This window comes from Pristis pectinata, chromosome 5 (assembly GCF_009764475.1).
Source record: "Pristis pectinata isolate sPriPec2 chromosome 5, sPriPec2.1.pri, whole genome shotgun sequence".
Lineage (NCBI taxonomy): Eukaryota > Metazoa > Chordata > Chondrichthyes > Rhinopristiformes > Pristidae > Pristis > Pristis pectinata.
This window is the reverse complement of record NC_067409.1, coordinates 99,912,673-99,935,682: the sequence shown is the minus strand read 5'-3', so window position 1 is coordinate 99,935,682 and position 23,010 is coordinate 99,912,673. Positions and strand designations below refer to the sequence as shown.

Sequence of the window (23,010 nt, the reverse complement as noted above, 5' to 3'; positions counted from 1 at the left end):
CAGAAGTTGCACCATGCTGAGCAACTTGCAGCAAAATAAAACCGTGCCATCAAGTAGATGCTCAAGGGCAGGCTCTTTTATTCCTTCATCCTTTCTTTGTCTTTCTCTTTGTACAGAACAAAACAAAAGCTACAGCAGCTGTTTCTGTGCTGTGAACTAAATGTCACTTCCTTCTCTAACCTTCCAGTTGAGCTGACCTAGAGGGTGAAGATTTGGATTATGATTATGCCATTACACTTAACAGCTGCATCTCCCTCAAGTTTGCTGGTAGCTGTAATTATCTACGAATCTGCATGCTGCCACACTCTCTTTCCATTGCCACCCTTGCCCCCCTACAGAAAGTCTGTGGGGAATATTGCAAATGCAAATTCTATCCAAAATATAAATATATATGAATATTTAGGAATTCCATAGCACAATATACTTTTACTTTAAAATGTTACAGAACAAAACATCTCATTTTCAACCAGCTGATTTTTAGAATTTGAATTTTTCACTTTGAGCTTAAGTAATTTGTGACAACTGAATGTGTGCATTTTTAGAAAGGGCTTTATATTGTGTTTATATATTCTGAGACTGATGCTAAGCACATAAGAATACATTTTCTATTCGGTGTAAATGGTAGGAATTTGTGCAAGAAAAAATGGTGAAGCCGTGAGAAAGTCTGGCATTTAAAGAAAATCCTACAGACTTAATATTTAATTAGGTCATACTTAAAACCAATTTTAAAGTCAAACTTTAATTATTAACAAAGATTTAACTGTGAAACTAAAGTTTAAAAAAATGGATTTCCTGCAAAGGAAATAGGCAGCTAAGATCTATTTGATGTAGTTTTCCTTTGCCTTGGGGGAATTTTGGGGATCTTTAGGGAATGATGTGTAGAAAGAAACTTGTAATATATTGGGCTTGAGTTTATAATTTTCAAGCTTGGTGAGGTAGCTGGGGTTGCTGCAGGGCATTAGAAAGGCAGAGAGCTGCTGTAGTTGTGCATTCCAGCAGGGAGCCATCCTGCAGCTAGACAATAAGATATTAAGAATAGTGAGTGGGTGGCCATCCAAAAGGGCAGGAACATTAAGAGTCAACCAGTAGTAGCCATTAGAGACTGGTAGAGGTGATGTCACTATGATGAACTGTAGCCCAGGAGATGATGCCATGGAGATAAGGGCTGAAGAGGGGCAGAGAAAAGCAGTAGTTGTAGAGGATTCCATAATTATGGGGAGACAGACAGTTATTTCTGCAACTATTAATGCAAATCCTACATGGTTTGTTGAGCTCAAGTGTCAGTGTGAAAAGACGCACAATGATTTGGGTTGGATGGATAACAATAGAACAAGAAATAGCGTGGTTTTGATAGAACCAGACTAAGAGAGCTACAAGAAGTTCTAAGGTTATAGCTCACTTAAATAAGCATACAAAATATATAAAGCAAAGTTGGAAAGCTACTGGTGAAGTTAGTCACATAGGACTGTGATGTTCCAGCAAGACAGAGGCCTGGCTTAAATGAAGGGCACAAGAAACTGTATGTGAAATATTCCTGGATATATCATGTTCAGGAAATTTGGGGGAAGGATGAAAAGAGGAGTGGGGTGGCAGTATTGATTAAAGAGAGTACTGGAGGAGGATGTCCTTGTTAGTCAAGGACAGAATCTGTCTGGATTAAGTTGAGAAACAGTAAATGTGTCACTACAGTATTCAGGCTACTCTATATAGCACCATCTAATGGGAAAGACATAGAGGAGCAAATTTCCAGGGGGATCATAAAATAGGGATAATGGGGGGGGGCGCGAGTATTCAATTATGCTGATATAGATTGTAACGGTAATATCAGGGACAAAGTTGGAGGAATATTTAGTGTATTCTGGAAACCTTTTATGACCAGCATGCTAATGGTTAAGGTTCTCAGGAATGGAGCAAGTATCAGTAGAGGAATACTTAGAGAGCAGCAGTCAGAGTATTGTTAAGATTTAGAACAGCTGTGAAAATAGATATTATCCACTGTAAAGAACAAGCAGTCTATTTCAATGGAATGAGAAAGATCTGGCTCAGTAAATTAGAATGGAAGGAAAAGCTGTAATTAAACAAAGTCAGGCTGTTAAAGAGATGATTCAGATTCAGTCTAAGTACATTTCTGCGAGGGAGAAAGGTAAGATGATTAAAGTTGGAGCTCACTGGGTGCCCAGAGATAGAGAAACTGAAGTAGAAAAAAATGTTGTATGGCAGATGTCAAGTTAATTATAGAAAATTCAAAGGAGAAGTTAAAAAGGAAATGGGTAGGGCAAGGAGGGGGTATAAGAGAAGACAAGTGGCAAATATAAAAGGGCATTGAAAATCATCTACAGTAAGTCGGTAGTAAGAGGAGTGGCAGAGCTGCCCAGAGAGCACAAAGGAGATCTCATTGAGGCAGAGGACATGGCTGAGAAAATAAATGCTTTATATCCTTTTTTTTAAACCAAAGATAAAGATGGTGCTGTTGTATCAAAGGAAGATTTAGTTGATTTATTAGGTGGACTAAAAATTGATAAAGAGGTACAAGAAATGTTAACTGTACTTTCCAATCCAAATCGGAGAGTCATACAGCACAGAAACAAGCTCTTCAGTTTAATAGTCCATACCATCTATTAAGCACTCATTCGCATGAATCTTACCTTAAGGCATTTTATTCTCTCCACATTTCTATCAATTTCCCCTTGACCCTACCACTCATCAGCACACTTGGAACAATTTACAGTGGCCCTATAACCTCCAACCTGCATGTCTTTGGAATATGGGGGAAGCATGGTTCAGTTACAATCATCAATGAACATCCTACTTCTGACCTCATAGAATCACATTACTTTACAAACAAAGGCTGGTTTAGCCCACTACAACTGTCCAAGCCAAAAAATGGAGATATTTGGGTTACTCCCACATCCCAACTTTTGCCCCATTATCTGGCAGGTTTTGGCTCTTTGAGTGCTTATTAAGTGAAATTCATTGAAGAAGTGGCTGAAGATGGTGTAATTTAGCCGGATCCATCTAATCTATTGAAATGTTTTATGAAACAATGAGATGAGAGGGAATCAATAGAGACCTCAGTCGGCAAAATCCAACCATGACTGACTGCACAAGCAACAATCCAATGTACTCAAATTACAAGAAAAAACATTTAATGGAGTGTGTCCCACTGAATTTGACACATTTTGATGATTTCAAGCTAATTCTCCAGAAGTAATTGGCTTAACCAGATGCAGTATTTGTCCATTGTGATAACTTGTGGCATATGAATGGTGTTTCATGTGTAAGCTTGCTTACTAAATCAGGAATTATAGAAGTTAGCTGTAGTCACTGTCTGATTGTTAAATACACCAAAATTCGATTGAATGAAATAGGAGAAAGTATTCTGGGCAGTGCAAAACCTCCAGAACGGGTAGTTTGAGGGTCTCTTTTGCTAAAATTATGAATAGCAAAGCCTCTGTAGATTTGCAGTTCTGCTTAACATTCAATCAATTTGAAGTAATCCTTTCAGTCAAATTTTATATAAAAAAAGTATGATCCTCGTATAGTAATTGAGTCATTGTTCATCAGCCTCCATGTAGTCCAATATGGGTGCTATTACACACGTGGTTAATTGGAATCCAAATGCGGCCAATTCCATTTCAATTTTTAAGTTAAAGGAGCTATAGGCACCTTAGTGAGGCACGTGATCTTGGTGCTCATATTCAAGGCAAAGGTGCTGATTGTTTTCTTCTATTGTGAGTTCTTTACTTGGATATTGAATGCATAAGCTGTATTTAGCCCCATTGTATGAGGTGATTTCTCTTGATATCACTGTTCTTGATGAAGAAAGCTATAATCATGTTTAGTCAGCATTGGTATATCACAACTGAAACAACTGGCTTTGCTGTAGTTTTACTTACAAAAGAACAATTTCCTAGCTAACCAGGGCTTGTATCAAAGCAATCCTTTTGTTTCTTCAACCATTTCATTTCCAATGAATTTGGGTTGGATCATAGATGTGATTGAATTTAAAAACTTAAATTCAAGTATACAGCCATTTGGAACAGAAATCCATGTACACTTAAGTAAAGCTGAAGGCTACACAGAATCATGCCAGTACTGTTGAACAGTAGCCAACCTACAGGATCAAGGGTTCCCCAGTATACTGCATTGAGACAATGCACTTGTCCAAGGTGCAAGTGTTTTCACTTGCCCTATTTTGAAATAGCCAAGACCATTCATGCCAACTAATCTGTGCTGGTGTTCATTGAAATAAAGTTCAGTCAGCCATTTGTCTGAGGCATGGGGGCTGTTCTGAAGAAAATAAACAATAGAACAAGATTGGAGAATATACGTGTTCACAGAATACCCTCACCCCGCTTCAAAAAATTTAAGATAAGATATTTTTATTAGTCACATGTACATCGAAACACACAGTGAAATCCATCTTGCGTAGAGTGTTCTGGAGGCAGCCCGCAAGTGTTGCCACACTTCCGGTGCCAACATAGCATGCCCACAACTTCCTAACCTGTACGACTTTGGAGTGTGGGAGGAAACCGGAACACCCGGAGGAAACCCACACAGACACGGGGAGAACGTGCAAACTCCTTACAGACAGTGGCCGGAATTGAACCCGGGTCGCTGACGCTGTAACAGCGTTACGCTAACCGCTACACTACCGTGCTTCCCCAGACTACCGTGCCTGCATTTTCACAATGAAATTTTAGGGGATAAAGACAAGTCGGTGAAACATTTTAGAACAGAAAAGATTTCATTTGAAATGTCAAATCAAATAAGGGCAGCAATGTGGCGCTGCAGATGGTGCTGCTGTCTCATAGCTCCAGTGACCCAGGTTCAGTCTTCACCTCCAGTGCTGTTCGCGTGGAGTTTGCACATTCTTCCTGGGTTTTCTTCATGCTGCTCTAGTTCCCTTCCACATCCCAAATATGGGCCAGTTACAAGGTTATTTGATGACTATAAATTATCGCTAGTGTAAAAGAGTAGAAGAATCAGGCGAATTATTAGGCATGTGAGATGGAATAGATTGTAGGGAAGAAAGTGGGGGAATCGGGTTGCTCTGACTCGATGGGCCAAATGAATTGCCTCGTTCTATATCATAAGGAAATGTGATAAGGAAGAAAGGGAGAAATAGTTGCAACATCACACTGATACCAAGAATAAATTGCAGTGTTGTTCCTACTGCCACTAAATTGTAGAATTTTAGGAATGAATTTTTTTCCAATTAAGCAGTCTGCCTATAAGTGGATTAACCAGTGATGCAGGCAAAGTAAATAATGCAGGCAAAGTATTAAAATCTTAAAGTTCATCATTTACATGCTCAGAATTTACTCAGTTGATTAGTGACCAGAAAAATTAGGTACCTTTCTGAAAGAATTTCAAGCTGGCACTTGTTAAGATCTGCTGCAAAATAGCCTTCAAACAGGTTGTATTAGGATATGTTACATACTGTACATTGTTATGAATGAAAGAATGCTGTCTTCTGATTTCACCAAAATTATACGAGGTTTTCACTTCAAGCTATGTTTCCCAATTTACATCATTTTTCATCGACAAATGAGACCTTCCTATTGGGAACCAAAGTAAATTGCTCATTACCTGTTGCTTGCAATGTCCATTAGATCTTGCAAGTAACCAACTAACATCATTTGGTTTTGCTAAAATTTAATACAAATATAAATCTGTCAAGACGAATTCCTCCTTATCCGTGGAAGCCAAACATCCAAGAGCCTAAAACCGAGGGATTCCTGTCATAATTTGTGTAGTCACGTATAAATCAAATTGAATGCATTGAATATTCATTTGTCAGATTAGATCAGTAAACCTATCCTTCTTTATTAAACTCTCTGGAATCAACCAGTTCTTGTCCTGTAGAATTAATTGCTGTTTCAAACCTAGTGAAAATTCAGTGGGTGCTATTGCTTGGCGTATTATTTTGATTGCTTAGTTTGATGTAGCTTCCAATGACTTAATGATTTTCCCACTAAGGGAAACTACATTTCATCTATTCAGTGTTTTCTAGTTTTTAGTTATTGTTCTTTCAGTCATTGTTAAAAACCTGGAAGAATGCATCTGAATTATGATCTGGAGCTTTGAGGTAATGTGTATAAAATATATTGTGTTCTAATCCTATTCTTATAGAATTGGTAAAGGTTTTCAGGGAGTTATGAAGAGATGGGGGTTTAAAGGCCAACCTGCAACTCATGGACAAACCAAAACCCATCGAAGGCCAGGAGCTTCAGGCCCCGGCGGTGTAAGTGTTATTTGTTAATGCAGTTTTTCCAGCACTACAGTTCACTTATTGCAGTGGGTTCCATTAATGGTCTGATTCAGCAGTTCAACCCTCAAAACTCTTTTATTCCACCAGAGTTTTCCATTTAATGTGTTTCACTTTGGTTTGAGGATGATTGGTTTTCATCAGATAGTTGCACTGCTTTGAATTAACATTAACTGCAGTGACACTTATAAGATTTATGATACTTCTCTACATTTTGAAAATGCAATTTTAAAAATAATAATCCAATGCACAATTTTGTAAGCAACCAATAGCTGATTTTTTGGCTGATTGCTTTATGAATTGAGCTGTTTAAATGTGAGGCATGGTATGTTCGTTGTTTGAATTCAGGTGGCCCACCCATATATCCCAATCTGTGCCCAGATTTTAGTTGGGATCTTAGCTTGAATTTCTTTATAGCTGCAGCTTTCATAATTGAGTTCATATTCTTCTTAAGGAGCACATAGGATATTAAAATTCTATAGAAATGATATTTCTACAAATAAAATGTGATCATTTTAGATGAGTGGTATATAGTCCTGGATAATTAATAGCAAACCATTAAATGCAAAGCATTTATTCTGAAATGTTAAATTTAATTTGCTAGCTTGCTCATTGTCTCATAAGCTATATTTTGTTTTCTTGAATACAGGATCCTGCTAGAGTTTTTCCTGGGAAGAAAATGCCTGGAAGAATGGGGAATGTCTACAGAACAGCTCGTGGACTGAAGGTGATAGTTACTGAGCTGTGATTGAATCAGAGAAGGAGAGGGATGGGTTGCAGAATGGTTAATCAATGGGAACAGAACTGTATATTTTATTTAAAATCCCCTAAACTATTTGTCAGACTCTGATCTATCAGCAATCTTGTGACCAAATCAAGATGTCTATTAAGTTTAAAGGAGGCAAAAGTGTCGGTTGAACTGCTGAATCAGACCATTTTCAGCATACCTTCTCAAATTGCAGCTGCTATGGACTTCTTACATTGCTAGACAGAAGGCTAGTATTTAACTTTTTAAGAATGTTATCAAGCTTTTTAGCTCTTTATTCTTGAGATTCAGGAACAGGGGTTGGCTGTTTAGCCCCTAGACCCTATTCCTCCATTCAGTGAGATCATAGATGATCTGTAACTTAACTTCATATGCTAGATAAAGAATAGGTTTTACCTAAATTTCAGGGCTGGTATGTATTAGCATAGAAGTTATGTTATTAGAATAGTAATCCATAAATTTAGAATTAAATTCCACTATGGGGTCAGAGAAATTTAAATTCCAGTTGGTTAAATATTCTCATATAAAAAGCTATTATCAATAACGGTGTCCAAGAAACTTGTGGATTCTCATAAAGACCCATCTGTTCACTAATGCCTTCTGGAGAAGGAAATCTGCCTACCTTACCTAATGTGGCCTATAGCTCCAGAGCCTCAACAATATGAAGATAAGTGTTCAAGTGGTGGGCAGTAAATGCTAACATTGCCAGCAATGTCCACATCCTGCGAAAGAATAATAAAACTGAACATTTTTTTTGCTTTGTCACATAATTTCCATTTCAATTTTCACCTTTCCATAAATGATTAAATGTATGTTTCCAAGGACCAGTTAAATGACCCCACTTTTAAATTCAGATAGCACTTGTGTACTTTGAGCATGAGTAATATTTGGCTTATTCAAGCATAACTTTGTTGTTGAGTTGATGCACATGCACAAAAATGGACTCCATTTTCTCACATGCCAAGTGGAGAAATGGAACATCTAATTAAAGCAGTTCATTGGCTGTGAAGCAGGTTGGGATATCAGGTGATAGTGAAAGGCGTCAGATAAATGCAGCTTTTTCTCGTACCTACCTTCAGGTCCAAATTATCAACTCTGAAATTTCTTGATACATAAGGAAAACCATATTACTTTAATGAGCTCAGTTTGGATTTAGTACTGTGTGACTATGAATTTCAATAATTTTATGGAATATTTTAAGAGCCTTGAAAGTGAGGGGGGCAGCAAGATGGAAATAATAGAAGATCGTGTAGTTTCCAAATGTAAATAACTGGTAATTACGGCTTCGTAGTTGTCAGAGCAAACTTTCAAAAGTACTTCTTGTACAGTTTGGTAGACTGTTATTTTTGCATATGTATGTTATTTGTAGAGTATTTCTGCTTATCCTATTTCTGTTATAGATTGTAGTTTATTGGGGTATTTGCATGTTTGTAGGTTTGGAGAGTGAATACAAAACACAACATCCTTTACGTTCATGGGTCTGTCCCAGGGCACAAGAACTGTTTTGTGAAGGTAAGAGACAAATATTTTGCTATTTATTAAATAAGGAATTCTTCATAGTAATAAGTAGAAAATTATGGTAATTTGCGAGAAGAATAGAATATCTTGTGGGTGGTGTGGGGTAAAAATTTCTCATGAAGTATTTGAAGTACTTTCCATCTTATCATACAGATTAAGTGACTATCCCAACTTGAGAAGGGTATATCTTTCTTGTATGTGCCTTGTTTATAGCGGCTGAGCTGTAGAATTTCCTCCCCATCTGTCTACCTTTCCCTGACACTAGAAAGTGCTGCTGCTAGTATTTTTGAGGAAAGATATAAACTGTCAACATCAATGAAGTCTCAAGTGCCTTTATTGCTTTAGTTCCAATCAAAAGGCACATTAAGGTCAGGCTACTCTAGCTTGCCTGTTTTCTTGCCGATTTGTTTATATATAGAGAACCTCTAGCATTGACTTTTCTTCACAGCTCAGAGCTCTACTGTAGTATCTTCGAAGAATCCATCTTCACACAACATAAATACAAAATATAACATTACAAGATGTGAGTACAGATTTTTTTTCCAAATGATAGTTTCTAAGAACTTCTAGGATTTGCTTGCCTAGCATTTTGAATAGAAATCATCAAATAATTATACTCGGAGCAACCCAAAAGGGTATCTGAATGGAAGCTGCCTTGTTTGAAATGAATAGCGGGAGAGAAACACCTTGCCCTGTGTCCATTGTTTTCAAAGGGGATATTCATTGTATATTTACTGAAGTTTTATGAACTATTCCGTTAGTACTTTTATTGGATATTGTTGCAGAAGTGACACGTGGAAAAAAACAGAAGCATGCGTTTTCTGGAATCTGGTTTTAGTTTCAACAAAATGAGACAGTTATTTTTGGTCACTGTCATAGTGTTTGCAAAAACTTAGTCTCTATGTGTGTTGCAAGAGGAATTGGTGTATACCATGGATAATTATTTAATGGTTTCTACCTAAAATGCAAAGGCAAGCAAATCCTATAAGTTCTTAGAAATTTTATCACTTGAAAGAAATCTGTACTCGCATCTGGCAACATTACATTTTGTGGTTGTAAGCAAGGCACGTGATAAAAATTCAAAGAATTATTCCTTTCTATTAAACCTAATTAAACTACTCGTGTGCACAAAATACTGAAACGTAAAGGTAATGCAGCTTTTTTTTTTAACTCTGCAAAGCCAAGGCCAGCAATTGATGTTTATCTCAGCTTGCCCTTGAGAAGTTGGTAACTACTCTTCTGTACCACATGGTGAAAGTGTTCTAACAATATGTAATGATTTGGCTAGACCATTTTGGTGAGCAGTTCAGAGACAGCTATTTTGATAGGGATATTGAATCGTATCTAGATCAGGTCAGCATAGTATATTCCTTTTTTAAGGAATAGGAGTAGGTTTTTATAACAATCCAGTAGTGTTATGATCACAGTTGGTTTTATTAACTTTTTAATTCCAGATTTTAAATTTCCCAATGAGCTTTAAGATGGTGTCTTCATATCTTTATTTCAGGTCTTGAAGTTATAAGCCATTAACATACCACTTGGGTGCTCCTCAGTTTCTTTCTTGATCCTTCAAATAGATAACTCTCATCATTCTTTGAACTTCCTGACTGCGTTGGTCACAATTTATTGTATGTTTTTCTACCGTGCATTTGGTTCATAAGACCTCAGAACTTCACCATTCCTTGCGTCAATCCTTCTATAAACTGTAGGGATTTTAAACCAGAACATAACTGTCATTTCCTGGTGTTTTCCTCTCTTCATCATTATATCATAAACTATGAACCTTGATTCGTGCCTTTATATCTTAGATTAGAAAATTATTAATTTAATGTCTGGCTGTTCTGTTATATAAAGATAATATCTGGGTATAAATAAGGTGGGTGTGTTTACTGAAATAAGGCTTACCACTGTACTGAAATTCACAAACTTCTGATAAAATTGATGACCTTTGTAGTATGTAGCCGATTTAATGAAATGTGGAAGATTATTTTTTTAAGCAAAGTCCCTGGAGTAAATTAATTCATTTTAAAATGAATAAGACAAGAAATAGACTGCAGCTAAACACTTACTGGAAAAATTTGCTGCTTTCAATTAGAGGCTCCAAATATACTTGTTCACTTTCCCTGTTTATACGTGGGCAAGGAATTTGGAAAACTCTGTTACTTAGGTTTTACTGAAGAGAAAATTTTAAAATGGGGCAGCAACCTTAAAACATATGCAGTGCTTAAATAGACTAGGCTGATTTAGTGACTTAGAAACACATCACTTTGCTATTTATTTCCACCAGTAGACATTTGCACAGAAGTACATGCAACAAATAAATATAGCAAGAATTGCTTTGATTCATTTGAAGTATCCATCCAGGAACTGTATTAAACATTGCTTTGGTTCAAGCCGGAATCTCCAGCTAGCTTCTGTGACAGATTTGTTCCTAATTATTTAAGCAGAAATCAGCTTGGCATGTTCTTCTCTATTCAGCACTGTTGTGTATAGCTTCATTGACTTTGTGAATGTCTTTGTTTTCTACTTACTGGTCCCAAGATAGATTAAGGAACTTAAGTCATAAACAAGAATTGATGGGAAATCAGCTTGGTTTTGACAGCTAGTCTTAGGAAATAAATTCTGCTTGCCAAATATCACTTTTATTGTTTTAAAAGCAAGACCAGTTCAGAGGGAGCAGAAAGTTCTGCTGGTATATATAGAGTGCTTGCAAAATGTATGCACTGCATTTAAATGCAACATTCAGCCAGATGTATGCATGCTAATGTGCATTATTGAATTATTATATAATCAATATCACAAAACTGGTAATTTAGGAGGTCGTGTGCTCTTTCCACTGGTTATGCTTGGCATCCGTGTGCTCCTAACGAAAGGGCTCAAGATTCTCAATATTATCCTTAATGCTCCTTCTCCATTCTGAGCAGTCAAGGGCAGGGATTCACGCAAATAGGTGTGGAAGTTACACGTTTTCAAGGGCGGTTTGAGAACATCCTTGAATCATTTCCACTGTCCATCTAGTAATTTCTTGCCATGATCGTACTTGGTGAGACTGCATTTGGAATATTATGTTCAGTTTTGGTCACCCTGCTATAGGAAAGATGCCATTAAGCCGTGCAGAGGAGATTTACAAGAATGTTGCCAGGACTCGAGGGGCTGAGTTATGAAGCGAGGTTGAGCAGGTTGGGACGGTTTTCATTGGAGCATAAGAGAATGAGGAGTGATCTTAAAGAGGTGTATAAAATTATGAAGGGTGCAGGATGAATGCGCACAGTCTTTTTCCCAGGACTGGGGAATCAAGAACCAAAGGACATAGGTCTAAGGTGAGAGGAGAGAGATTTAATAGGAATCAGAATCAGGTTAATTATCACTAACATCTGTCATGAAATTTGTTGTTTTGTTACAGCAGCACAGTGCAAGACATTAAAATTACTAAAAGTTTCAAAAATAAATAAATAGTGGGAAAGAAGAATAATGAGAGGCTAGGTGGTCCGTATATGGAATGAGCTGCAAGAGGAAGTGGTTGAGGTACTTAACAACATTTAAAAGGTACTTTGACAGGTACGTGGATAGGAAAGGTTTAGAGGAATATGGGCCAAATGTGGGCAAATGGGACTCACTTAGATGGAGTGTTGTCAGCTTGGGCCAATTGGGCTGAAGGGCCAGTTTCCATGCTGTCTGACTCTATGACTCTGAGCTCAGAGTAGACAGTTTGTTTTGAAAGTCTAATGTTGAGCATCTGAATAATATGGCCTGCCCATTGGGACAGCGCCTAAATAGAGCTTCAATGTTTACTTTGGAGAGGATGATGGTGTTGGTTCACTAACCCTGCCAGTAGGTTAGGAGAATTTTGTGGAGGCAACATTAATGCTACTTCTCCAGTGTTTTGAAGTATCTGTTGCAGGTAGTTCATGTCTCAGTAGAGTACAGGAGAAGATCTGTTGTAGCCAATAGATCTTTTTTCTGCGTTTGATATCTTGATCTTCAAAGGCTTTATTTCTCAGACTGCCAGAGGCTGTGCTGTCTTACTGAAGGTAATGGTGCACTTTATCATCAATGTCTGACTTCACTGAAAAGTGAGTCCTGAGATATGGGAAGTGGTTTACATTTTCCAAGGTAAATAAAATCAAAGAAGGGGCAGATGCTGGAAATCTGAAACAAAAACAAAATGCTGGAAACACTCAGCAAGTCAGACAACATTTGTTGAAAGTGAAACAAATTAAATGATTATATTTTTCTGCTGAGGCCTTTGATCACATTATGCCTGGAGATGATATATTGGCATGAAATTTTAAAAAATAGTGCAACTCAAACCTGTGCCACTTATCCAGAAAATGCCTTTAGCTTCATAAATTACACTTTTTGACTCAGTATTTTGTTTGTACAAAACTCTTCACCATCTAATTCTCTGAACCAAAAAAGATGCTTTTCAGAAATCCTCCCTGCAGTCTTGGAAGCCTTTATTTGTATATTGCCTTTTCTATCTCCTGTTGTAATTGGTACCCCACACCCCGGCTACTATTCAGAGGTGTGTATATAACTCCCATTAGGGTCTTTTTGCCCTTGCAGTTTCCTAACTCTACCCACAAGGATTCTACATCTTCTGATCCTATGTCACTTCTTGCTAACGATTTGATTTCATTTTTTTTACCAACAGAGCCACCCCACCCCCTCTACCCACCTGCCTTGTCTTTTCGATAGGATGTGCATCCTTGGATGTTTAGCTCCCAGCTGTGATCTTCTTTCAGCCACGACTCTGTGATGCTCACAGTGTCATACCTGCCAATTTCTAACTGTGCTGTGAGCTCATCTACCTTATTTCGTATATTGCGTGCATTCAATTATAACACCTTCAGTAGTAAACGCATCCCCATAGTAGAGGTGTCTGTAACCAGAGGACATGGGTTTTGGAATAACAAAGGCCATCCATCCAACTAACCTGTGGTGGTGTTTCCTCTTTTACTTCATTGAAATAAAGTCATTTATCAGAGATATGTTGGCAGTTCTGAAGAAGAAGCAAAATATACTTACCTCCCCTCAAAAATGAAAGCAGTTTCACCGTGAAATTTTAGGGGATAACAACAAGCCAGTGAAAAATGTAAACTGAAAAGATTTTAACATGGAATATCAATTAAATAGGAGCAGTGGGTAGTGCTGCTGCCTCAACTCCAGTGACCCAGGTATAATCCTGAACTCTGGGGCTATTTGTATAAAGTTTGTGCATTCTCCTTGTGACTACAGGGATTTCATATGAGTGCTCAAATTTCCTCTCACATCCCTTAGATGTGTTGGTTGGCAGATTAATTACCCTCAGTGCAGGAGAGTGATGGGAAAATCAGCAGGGGGACTTGATGGGCATGTGAGAACCAATAAGTTACAGAGAAGTAAATGGGGGAATGGGATTGATAGGTTACCCTGAGAGCTAGCGTAGACTTGATAGGCTGAATCAGTGGCCTCCTGTGCTTTAAGGAAATGTGAGCTTGATGAAAGGGTTTCTGTGAAATATTTAAAGCATTACAGTTTGATACTAAATATAAATAATAGTGTAGTTCTCACCTCTGCTAAATTGTGTAATATTGGGAATGAAAACATTCCCAATTAAGCAGCCTGTCTATTAAATCACCTCACCTACCACCCCACGAGCCTCCGCATCCAACACATCATTCTCCTCAACTTCCGTCACCTCCAACAGGATCCTACCACTGGGCACGTCTTCCCCTCACCCCTGCTCTCTGCTTTCCGAAGGGACCACTATCTCCACGACTCCCTTGTCCTCGTCCCTCCCCACCAATAACCCCCCCCCGCCTGGCACTTATGCCTGCAACCACACCAAGTGCTGCACCTGTCCCTACACCTCCTCCCTCACCACCATTCAGGGTCCCAGACAATTCTTCCAGGTGAGGCAGAGTTTCACATGTGAGTCCCAGGGTGTCATTTATTGCATCCGGTGTGGTCTCCTGTACATTGGTGAGACCTGACGCAGATTGGGTGACTGCTTCATCAAGCACCTTCGCTCCATCCGCCACAACAGCCAGGACCTCACGGTGGCCACCCACTTCAATTCCACATCCCACTCCCACACTGACACATCTATCCGTGGCCTCCTCTTCTGCCATGTTGAGGCGCAAATTGGAGGAACAACACCTCATATTCCATCTTGGGAGTTTCCAACCTGATGGCCTCAACATCGATTTCTCCAACTTCCGGTAAACCCCCCCCCCCCAACCCCCACTCCTTTGTCTTCCCTTATTCCTATGGCTCCCTTCCCCCACCTTGATGACCTGCCCATCTCCTCTCCTCCCCTCCCCCATCCTTTATTCCATGGTCCACTGCCCTCTCCTACTGGATTCCTTCTTCAGCCCTTTGCCTCTTCTACCTATCACCTCTCAGCTTATTACATCTTCTCGCCCACCCACTACCATCCCCCTCTTATCTGGACTCACCTATCACCTGAACTCAGCTATCCCCTGCTTGCGTGTGCTCCTCCCCCTCCCCCCATCTTCTTATTCTGGCTCCCTCTTCCTTTCCAGTCCTGATGAAGGGTCTCAGCCTGAAACGTCGACTGTTTATTTCCCTCCATGGATGCTGCCTGACCTGCTGACTTCCTCCAGCAATTCTTGTGTATTGCTGTCTATTAAATAATTGTATTAGTGAGTGACACATCACAGTATAAGCAAACAATTCAAGCAAAATGTTAAAATCATAAAATTTATCTTTGACATTTTCAGAAATTGCTCATTTGATCAGAAAAATTAGATATCTTTCAAACGTGATTTCAAGCTGAAACTGCAAAATAGTCTTCAAACAAGGTTGTAGACACAATATATACACCCTTGAATATGTTACATACTGTACGTTGTTATGAATGAAAGAATGCTTTCTAATTCCACCCAAATTATAGAAGGTTTTCAAATTTGAGGTATGTTTCCTAATTTTCATCATTTATCCTCAAGAAAGCACATTAGTTCTTCAAGTAAACATCTAATACCTTATGATTATCTTAATGCAAATATAAATCTGCCACGATTGATTTCTCCTAATCTGTGGAAACCAAACACCCAAGAGCCTAGAAGCTAAGGACTTCTGTCATAATTTGTGTAATTAGGTCACTTATAAATCAATATTTGCATAGAATATCCATTTGTCAGATTAAATCAATAAACCTATCCTCCATAGCTTATTATAACTCTGTAGAATCAGCTAGTTCATATCTTGTAGAATTAATTTCTGTTGAAATCCAGTGAAAATCAGTGGGTGCTATTGCGTTGTGTATTAGGGTGATTGCTAAGTTTAGGGAGTGGCTTCTAATGAGTTATGATTTTCCCTCTAAAGGAAACCACATTTCATCTAGTCAATGCTTTCTAGTTTTTAGTTATTGTTATTTCCAGTCATTGTAAAAACCTGGAAGAATTATTATCTGGAGTTTTGAAATAACCTGTGTTAAATATAAGAGCTCTAGTGGTGAGGAGTATAGAAAAGCCTGGTGTTTGTAAGTGGCCAGTTTAATATTGCACTAGTTGTGCCATTGAACTTGCCAGTTATCACATGGGTGAGGAGGAACAATAAACATCAAGAAAAATAGAAGAATTTATTTCCTTATCTACGAAATGAAAATGTAATTTGCAGTAGATCATTGGTGACATTGCACAAATCTAAGGTCTAAATTTCTTGAGGACTCTGGGTCAAATAGTAGGTCCACTGTTAACATTATTTTGCACTGCTTTATTGGATGGATTGATGTCCGAAATCTTCGGATGAAGTTATTCATGTCATTGCAGAATGTTGCAGAGAGCCATCACTGTTAAATGAAAAGTGTGCAAAATAATTTCTGAAATAATGGAGACAATCCCTGAGTTTCCAGTTGCTACACTCATTCCCTGAGTGGTCTGAAGTCCCAACTCTGCCAGTTCTTAAGATTGCTAGTTTTTTTTTAAATGAAACAATATTGGTTACTGCAGATTTCAGCTGTAATAGTTGTAAACGGGAGTATTTTATAATTCCCTTGGGAGCTGCACACAAAAAGTCTCCTCTCTCCAGCGCCATCTTACTTTTTTCCCCTCACCACATGGGACATGTCCTCTTCACGTTACTACTATTGGGGAGGAGGTACAGGAGCCTGAAGACCTGCACTCAATGTTTCAGGAATAGCTTCTTCCTTTCCGCCATCAGATTTCTGAACAGTCCATGAACACTACCTCGTTATTCCTGTTTTGCACTATTTATTTAGTTTTGTAACTTATAGTAATTTTTACATCTTTATGTCTTGCACTGTACTGCTGCCACAAAACAACAAATTTCATGACATATGTCAGAGATAATAAACCTGATTCTGATTGTAAATTATTCGTTCACTGAGACAGAAAAATATTGTTCTCTGCTGCAGAATAATTTGAGCCATCTGTTTCTATTTAAGAAGCAAGATATTTAGTGTATTAATCACTATACATGTAAAAATACCAATGAACATTGCATTGTGCTTACATTTTCTACATTGCCTAAATTTTAAAGAGATTTGGAAACTGCAATATTTTGGTAATAGCAATATACAGCTGTATTTATACTGTTATTACCTCTACTAAAGGTATATTTTGACTGATTGGATTTACAACTATTGTCATTTTTTAAAAATGTAACCTCTTGCCTGCAAGTATGGCACAGAACTTGCAGTCAGCAGTGAGTAAACTGTTATCTTTCTTGCCTGTTTGTTTCTTACCTACAGAATAAAAGTCACACTTCTGCAGTTCCCCTAGCAGGAATTTGCTGACAGAAGCCGGCTTCGGCAATCATGGCAAGGCTCTAAGTGGCAACGGGGGTGTCTGCAGTGTAAATGGCATCATGTGGTAGTGTGAGGGAATAGGCCGAACATGCCCTACCCGCAAAACACTTGGAAAAACACTGAGAGTAGGCTGAGCCACATCTCCTGGCTTAACCAGCTATCAAAACTATTCCGAAACGTTCAAAATCTTTTAACCTATTTGAAAGCATTTTGAAAGCATTTTTAAATTTATCAAACAAGCACTTAAAACGTGAGCATAAAATGGATGGAGAAGAACTCCCTAACCACATCTAACCTTGCACAGATTGTTTGAGTGGATTTCTCACCATAAGTGTTGGGCAACTGGCACAAGTTAGCATTCCCACACTGGTCTCCATCAGATGTGAAAAGGTTTTATAGAAAAGTGCCACAAACAGTTATGACCTCACAACCTACCTTGTTGTGACCTTGCACCTTATTGCACTGCACTTTCTCTGTAGCTGTGACACTTTGTACTTTTATTGTTTTTACCTGTACTACATCAATGGACTCTGTACTAAATAAGTGTAACTGCACTGTGTAATGAATTGACCTGTACGATCGGTATGCAAGACAAGTTCTTCACTGTACCTCGGTACAAGTGACAATAATAAACCAATACCAATACCAACTCCAGACTAGTGTGTGCATGGAAATCCTGACTGCTGATAGTCAAGTGAAGAAATGTTAACAGTTATGTGAGGAGCTGCTGATTTCCCCTGTGTATTCAGACCAAATTTTTTGCAGGAAAGATACATTAATGTAGCATTCATTAATGGAAAAATAATCACATAGCAGTTGCATGGCCCCCGCTAGGCCACAGAGTCTATCGCCTAAAATTGTCGTTATTCTTGTTTATAACATGTACTCTGCACAGTTCTGTCTATTTATATTTTTCAAGAAAAAGTGTTTTTTATAAGCTAAACTTTGTCCACCATACATTGCTGTCTCCCTTCCACAGAATAATAAGAAAGTTGAGGTGAAGATTATCCCAACGTCTGGCCTTTGTTTCTTCACTCTTAATTTTCCCCTCGATGCAGTCGACCTCATCCCAAAGTTGACTCGACTCATTGTTGCATGTAATTACCTGGTGGTGTAACTCACCACATCAATTTCTGCATCTTGATTCCTCATAGCTTCCTTAGCTCTAAGTAATTCCATCTTCCATATATGTTTAAGTAAAAGTAAACATATGCACCACCATTTCCCAATAAAGAGAGAGAGAGTTGTAATGCATTTATATCATCAGCTCCTATGTTTCAAAACATTGGTTTTCATTGCCAAGGAACAAATTGCAGATTCGTCCCTTTCACCAATGATCTTGTCACAGAAAGGCCAGTAAAAAGATTGGAAGCAGTGTTCAATAATGAAAAAGCTTTTTTAAGCAAAATAAACTTTTACTCAATTTCACTGTGTATTCAGTATATACATGAACACTTGTTGATTATGCATTTACACTATTGTTATAAGAAACAGGCATGTGGTGAAAGTGTGGAAATGCTTTGTATGTGAAAAGTGTGGAAATGTTTTAGCATTTTGCATGTAAACAAAATGCATGGGATCTTGGCTGTTTGGATTCAGAATTGGCTTGCCCATAGAAGACGGAGGATAGGGGTCAATGGGATTTATTCTGGCTGGAGGTCCATGATTAGTGGTGTTCTGCAGGGATCTGTACAGGGACCTCTGCAGTTTGTGATACATATAAATGACCTGGATGAAAATGTGGATCTGTGGGTTCACAAGTTCGCAGATGATATAAAGGTTGGTGGTGGTGTGTATAATGTAGAAGATTGCCAAAGGATACAGTGGATTGTGGTTCTGTTGCAGCTATGGGTGGAGAAATGGCAGATGGAGTTTAATCTGGCCAAATGTGAGGTGTTACACTTTGGGAGAGCAAATATAAAGGGGCAGTACACTTAACAGTGTTGGGTCCAAGTCCATAGCTCCCTGAAAGTGGCTGTACAGGTTGAGAGGTTGGTAAAGAAGGGATATGGCATGTTTGCATTTATTAGTCGAGGCATTAAGTTCAAGAGCCGGGAGGAAGTTGTGTTTTAGCTTTATAGAACTCTAGTTAGGCTGCATCTGGAGAATTGCATTCAGTTCTGGTCGCCTCATTATAGGAAGGATGTGGAGGCTTTGGAGAGGGTGCAGAAGAGGTTTACCAGGATGTTGCCTGGATTAGAGGACATGTGCTATGAGGAGAGATTGGACAAACTTGGGTTGTTTTCGCTGGAGTGGCAGAGGCTGAGGGGAGACCTGATAGAAGTTTATAAGTTTATGAGAGGCATAGATAGGGTAGAATAGATAGATGGATGCAGCTCATGCTCCCCCCACCCCACCCTTCTATTCTGGGTTCTGCCCTCTTTCTTTCCAGTCCTGATGAAGGGTCTCAACCTGAAATGTCAACTGTTCATTTCCCTCCATAGATGTTGCCTGACCTATTGAGTTCCTCCAGCATTTTGTGTGTGTTGCATTAGACAAACTTAGGTTGTTTTCTCTGGAGTGGCAGATGCCAAAGGGAGACCTGATAGAAGTTTATAAGATTAAGAGAGGCATAGATAGACAGCCGGTATCTTTTTCCCAGGGTCAAAATGTCTATTACTAGAGGGCATGCATTTAAGGTGAGACAGGGTAAGTTTAAAGGACATGTGCAGGGCAAGTTTCTTTTCCCCCCACAGAGAGTGGTGGGTGCATGGAATGCGCTGCCAGGGGTGGTGGTGGAGGCAAATACTATAGAGCTATTTAAGAGGCTCTTGGGTAGCACATGGATGTGCAGACATATGGACATTGTGTAGGCAGAAGGGATTAGTTTAGATGGGCGTTTAATTACTAGTTTAATTACTTTGGCACAACATTGTGGCCGGAAGGGCCTGTTCCTGTGCTGTACTGTTCTATGTCCATTATGTTGCCATCAGTAAAAAGGCAGCATGTTCAAATGTTATTGCTGGATTAAGATAGCACATTATGTGTTAAAATCACTACATAACAGGTTTTTATAGGAAATAAGTTTTTGGTGTTCAGTTTGCCAAGGTTTTCAGAATTGTCATATTTCTGTATGTTCATACAATTGTTCTAAAAAAAATAAAATCTTGGCAAAGACTTCCATTAGCAGTTAATGTTATCCATTCAGATCTGTTGAAGGATTGTGAAACAGTTGTTTACCAGACACACTCCAGCCTCTAGCCTTAGTTTTAGGTGGTGAAGATAAGAGGATCATGCTGAAGAAACAACCAACATGAGTGAAAGTAACTATTTTGCATCAGCTGCAGTGATACTGTAAATGGAATAAATTTTTGGAATGATATCGATTAGAAGTTGGGATTTTCCATTCTTGGACTGCATCAGCACTTGCAGTAGCTCCAAAAGAGTTCCTAGGCATTTATAATGTTTGCCCATGCAGACAAGTTCATATAATATGCAAAATGTGAACGTAGCAGGTGTTGGAAGTCTAAAGTAAAATTTGGAAAATCTAGTAAACATGGTAAAGGTTTCTCAAAGTTAAAAATTTCCCATAGGAATCAGTTTTGTTGTTGGTTTGAAATGATGTGTCTTTGTTGCATTAGTTCATTCTGACTAATTTAAAAACTACATTGTTTTTACAATGTGTTTTGTTTTGTACCAGGTCATTGACACTGCGTTACCTAGTCATCAGGAAGATAATAAGAATCCACCATTCCCAACTTACTTTGCTGATGAAAATGAAGAGCTACCAGAAGACCTGTTTGATGATGAAATGTACCAATTCACTGAGCCCTCTGTCAGTGTCATCTAATGTTTGAGACGTTCAAGGTGTCTTGATTTGAGGTCTTGCCTCGATATCCTGGCTGTCTGTTTCATCCAGAGCTGAGTTTTTTTTTCAATATCTTGGCTCATGCCATCTGTCGTGTTAGGTGAAAGATGAAGCAAAATTAAAACCAAACATATCAGTGAAGAATTACAATGAATTGAAAACACAACAATGTAAAATAAGTATTTGGAGGCTGTTTGTTGTGTAATCTTGAAATATGAAGTGGTTGTTTTAAGGACCCAGAATATTTCATTCTGTTAAGAGATAAGATTTACTGCATAATACTACGGGAAGGCGTTATGAAAAGTAAAAGAATTATGCAAAAACAGTGATTTTTATTCATTGTAACCCTGCTATGGACTGCAGAATTCACAACCTTTTCTAGGTTTATTAAGTAAATGCATCTGATTTTCATTTAAAATAGAGACAATGGTTGTGAGGAGTGTATCCAGCAGAAAGTATACGTATCTGAAATAAAGTATTTTTTACAAAGTCATAATTTCCAGGCACTTTGATTGGTTTTACATTATTTTACAGTGACGGTAGAATGATAATGCTTTGCTTCCAGGGAAATCTCTGGTTCATATCTGGTTTCTGCTGAGTTTGCTAAATTAGAAAGGGAAGTGATATTAAAACTAGAGTTGGCTTGGCCAACTCATAGAGTTATAGAGCATGCAAACAGACAGGCCCTTCGGCCTAACTGGTTCATGCCAACAAAGTTACCTACCTGAGCTAGTCCCTAATTCTGGGCTAATCAATACTACTGTTGCTGTGTGTACCTTAATGTGCACCTCTTCAACCACTGCAACGAGGTTGTAGAATGTTTGTCTACTCGTAGGAACCACAGCAACTTTAATGTCACTTTAACAGCAATAATCTCCCATGAGGAGGATACTAGCAGGAAATTGAAGAATTGTGGGGAACAATCAGGTGAGTGGGGTTAATTGGAGAACTGTTTGAAAGACCTGAAACCTGTGGCAGCTCCAGCAATGCAGTGCAATGATTTAAAAACTGGCAGTTTACACGATGTTTGTGGGACAGTGGAACAAACTCAATAAGATAATGGGCATAGAACAGTCAGTCCTTCCCCCACCCCCACCTGACAACTACAGCTTGAACTCATTCTTTTTTCAAATATATTTGTTAGCTCCACTGAAGAAACCAAGGGTCAGGAATTTGGTGTATTGTCAGGTCAGCCAATGCTTCAAATATAATACGTCAGGTTTTTATGTCAATATCAGTTTCCATTTAAAAAAAAACCTATATAAGAAGTTCAATGAAGAGCATTGCATTTCTCCCAACAATAAAACGAAGAGGTAGCTCAACATGGAGACACAAGAGTCTGCAGATGCTGGAATCTGGAGCAATACACGAGATGCTGGAGCAGGTAGCTTAACCTGTCCACTTTTCAACAATCGTAGCTTATACCAAGCTTTTTTCAGCTTCTGTTTATAAAGCAGTACAGTCTGTTGCTGTGCGTTAGATGGGGAGTGTCTGCAGGGGACTGAGGCCTATTCCTTATCAGCTTATTGCCCACTGTCCACTGTGGCTCTGAAGTAGCACTCTTGCCTCTGTGTCAGTAGATTCTGAGTTCACGTTCCACTCATGGACAAATGCTCCAATACAGTGCTGAAGGAGAGTTGTATCACTGGTGGTGCAGTGTTCCTGCTGAGAAGCTAAACAGAGGCTCTATTTGCTATCTCAGTTGAAATGGATTAGAGGTTTAAGTTGACACATTCTTTTTCCTTTATGTATTGGCAAAAGAGTGCGGGGCAAACTCTGTCAACGTGAGGAAAGTTTGTCAAGCCCATGTGTTCTGTGCTTTCTCCCTCCTTTGATCAGCTGTGTTACATATGCTGGTTATTTTTCACCTGACA

The 23,010-nt window shown here is 38.6% G+C and overlaps 1 protein-coding gene across 1 annotated transcript in view; it reads left to right on the top strand.

Annotated features, from left to right (window-relative positions):
• Nucleotides 1–21,630, top strand: part of mrpl3 (mitochondrial ribosomal protein L3) — a 47,128-nt gene extending 25,498 nt beyond the window's left edge. The window contains exons 7-10 of the mRNA XM_052015662.1: nucleotides 6,136–6,247; nucleotides 6,921–6,998; nucleotides 8,472–8,549; nucleotides 20,969–21,630. Coding sequence (XP_051871622.1) covers nucleotides 6,136–6,247; nucleotides 6,921–6,998; nucleotides 8,472–8,549; nucleotides 20,969–21,118 — 418 coding nt within the window. The 3' untranslated portion in view covers nucleotides 21,119–21,630. The remainder of the gene's footprint in view (nucleotides 1–6,135; nucleotides 6,248–6,920; nucleotides 6,999–8,471; nucleotides 8,550–20,968) is intronic.
• Nucleotides 21,631–23,010: the final 1,380 nt, after the last annotated feature.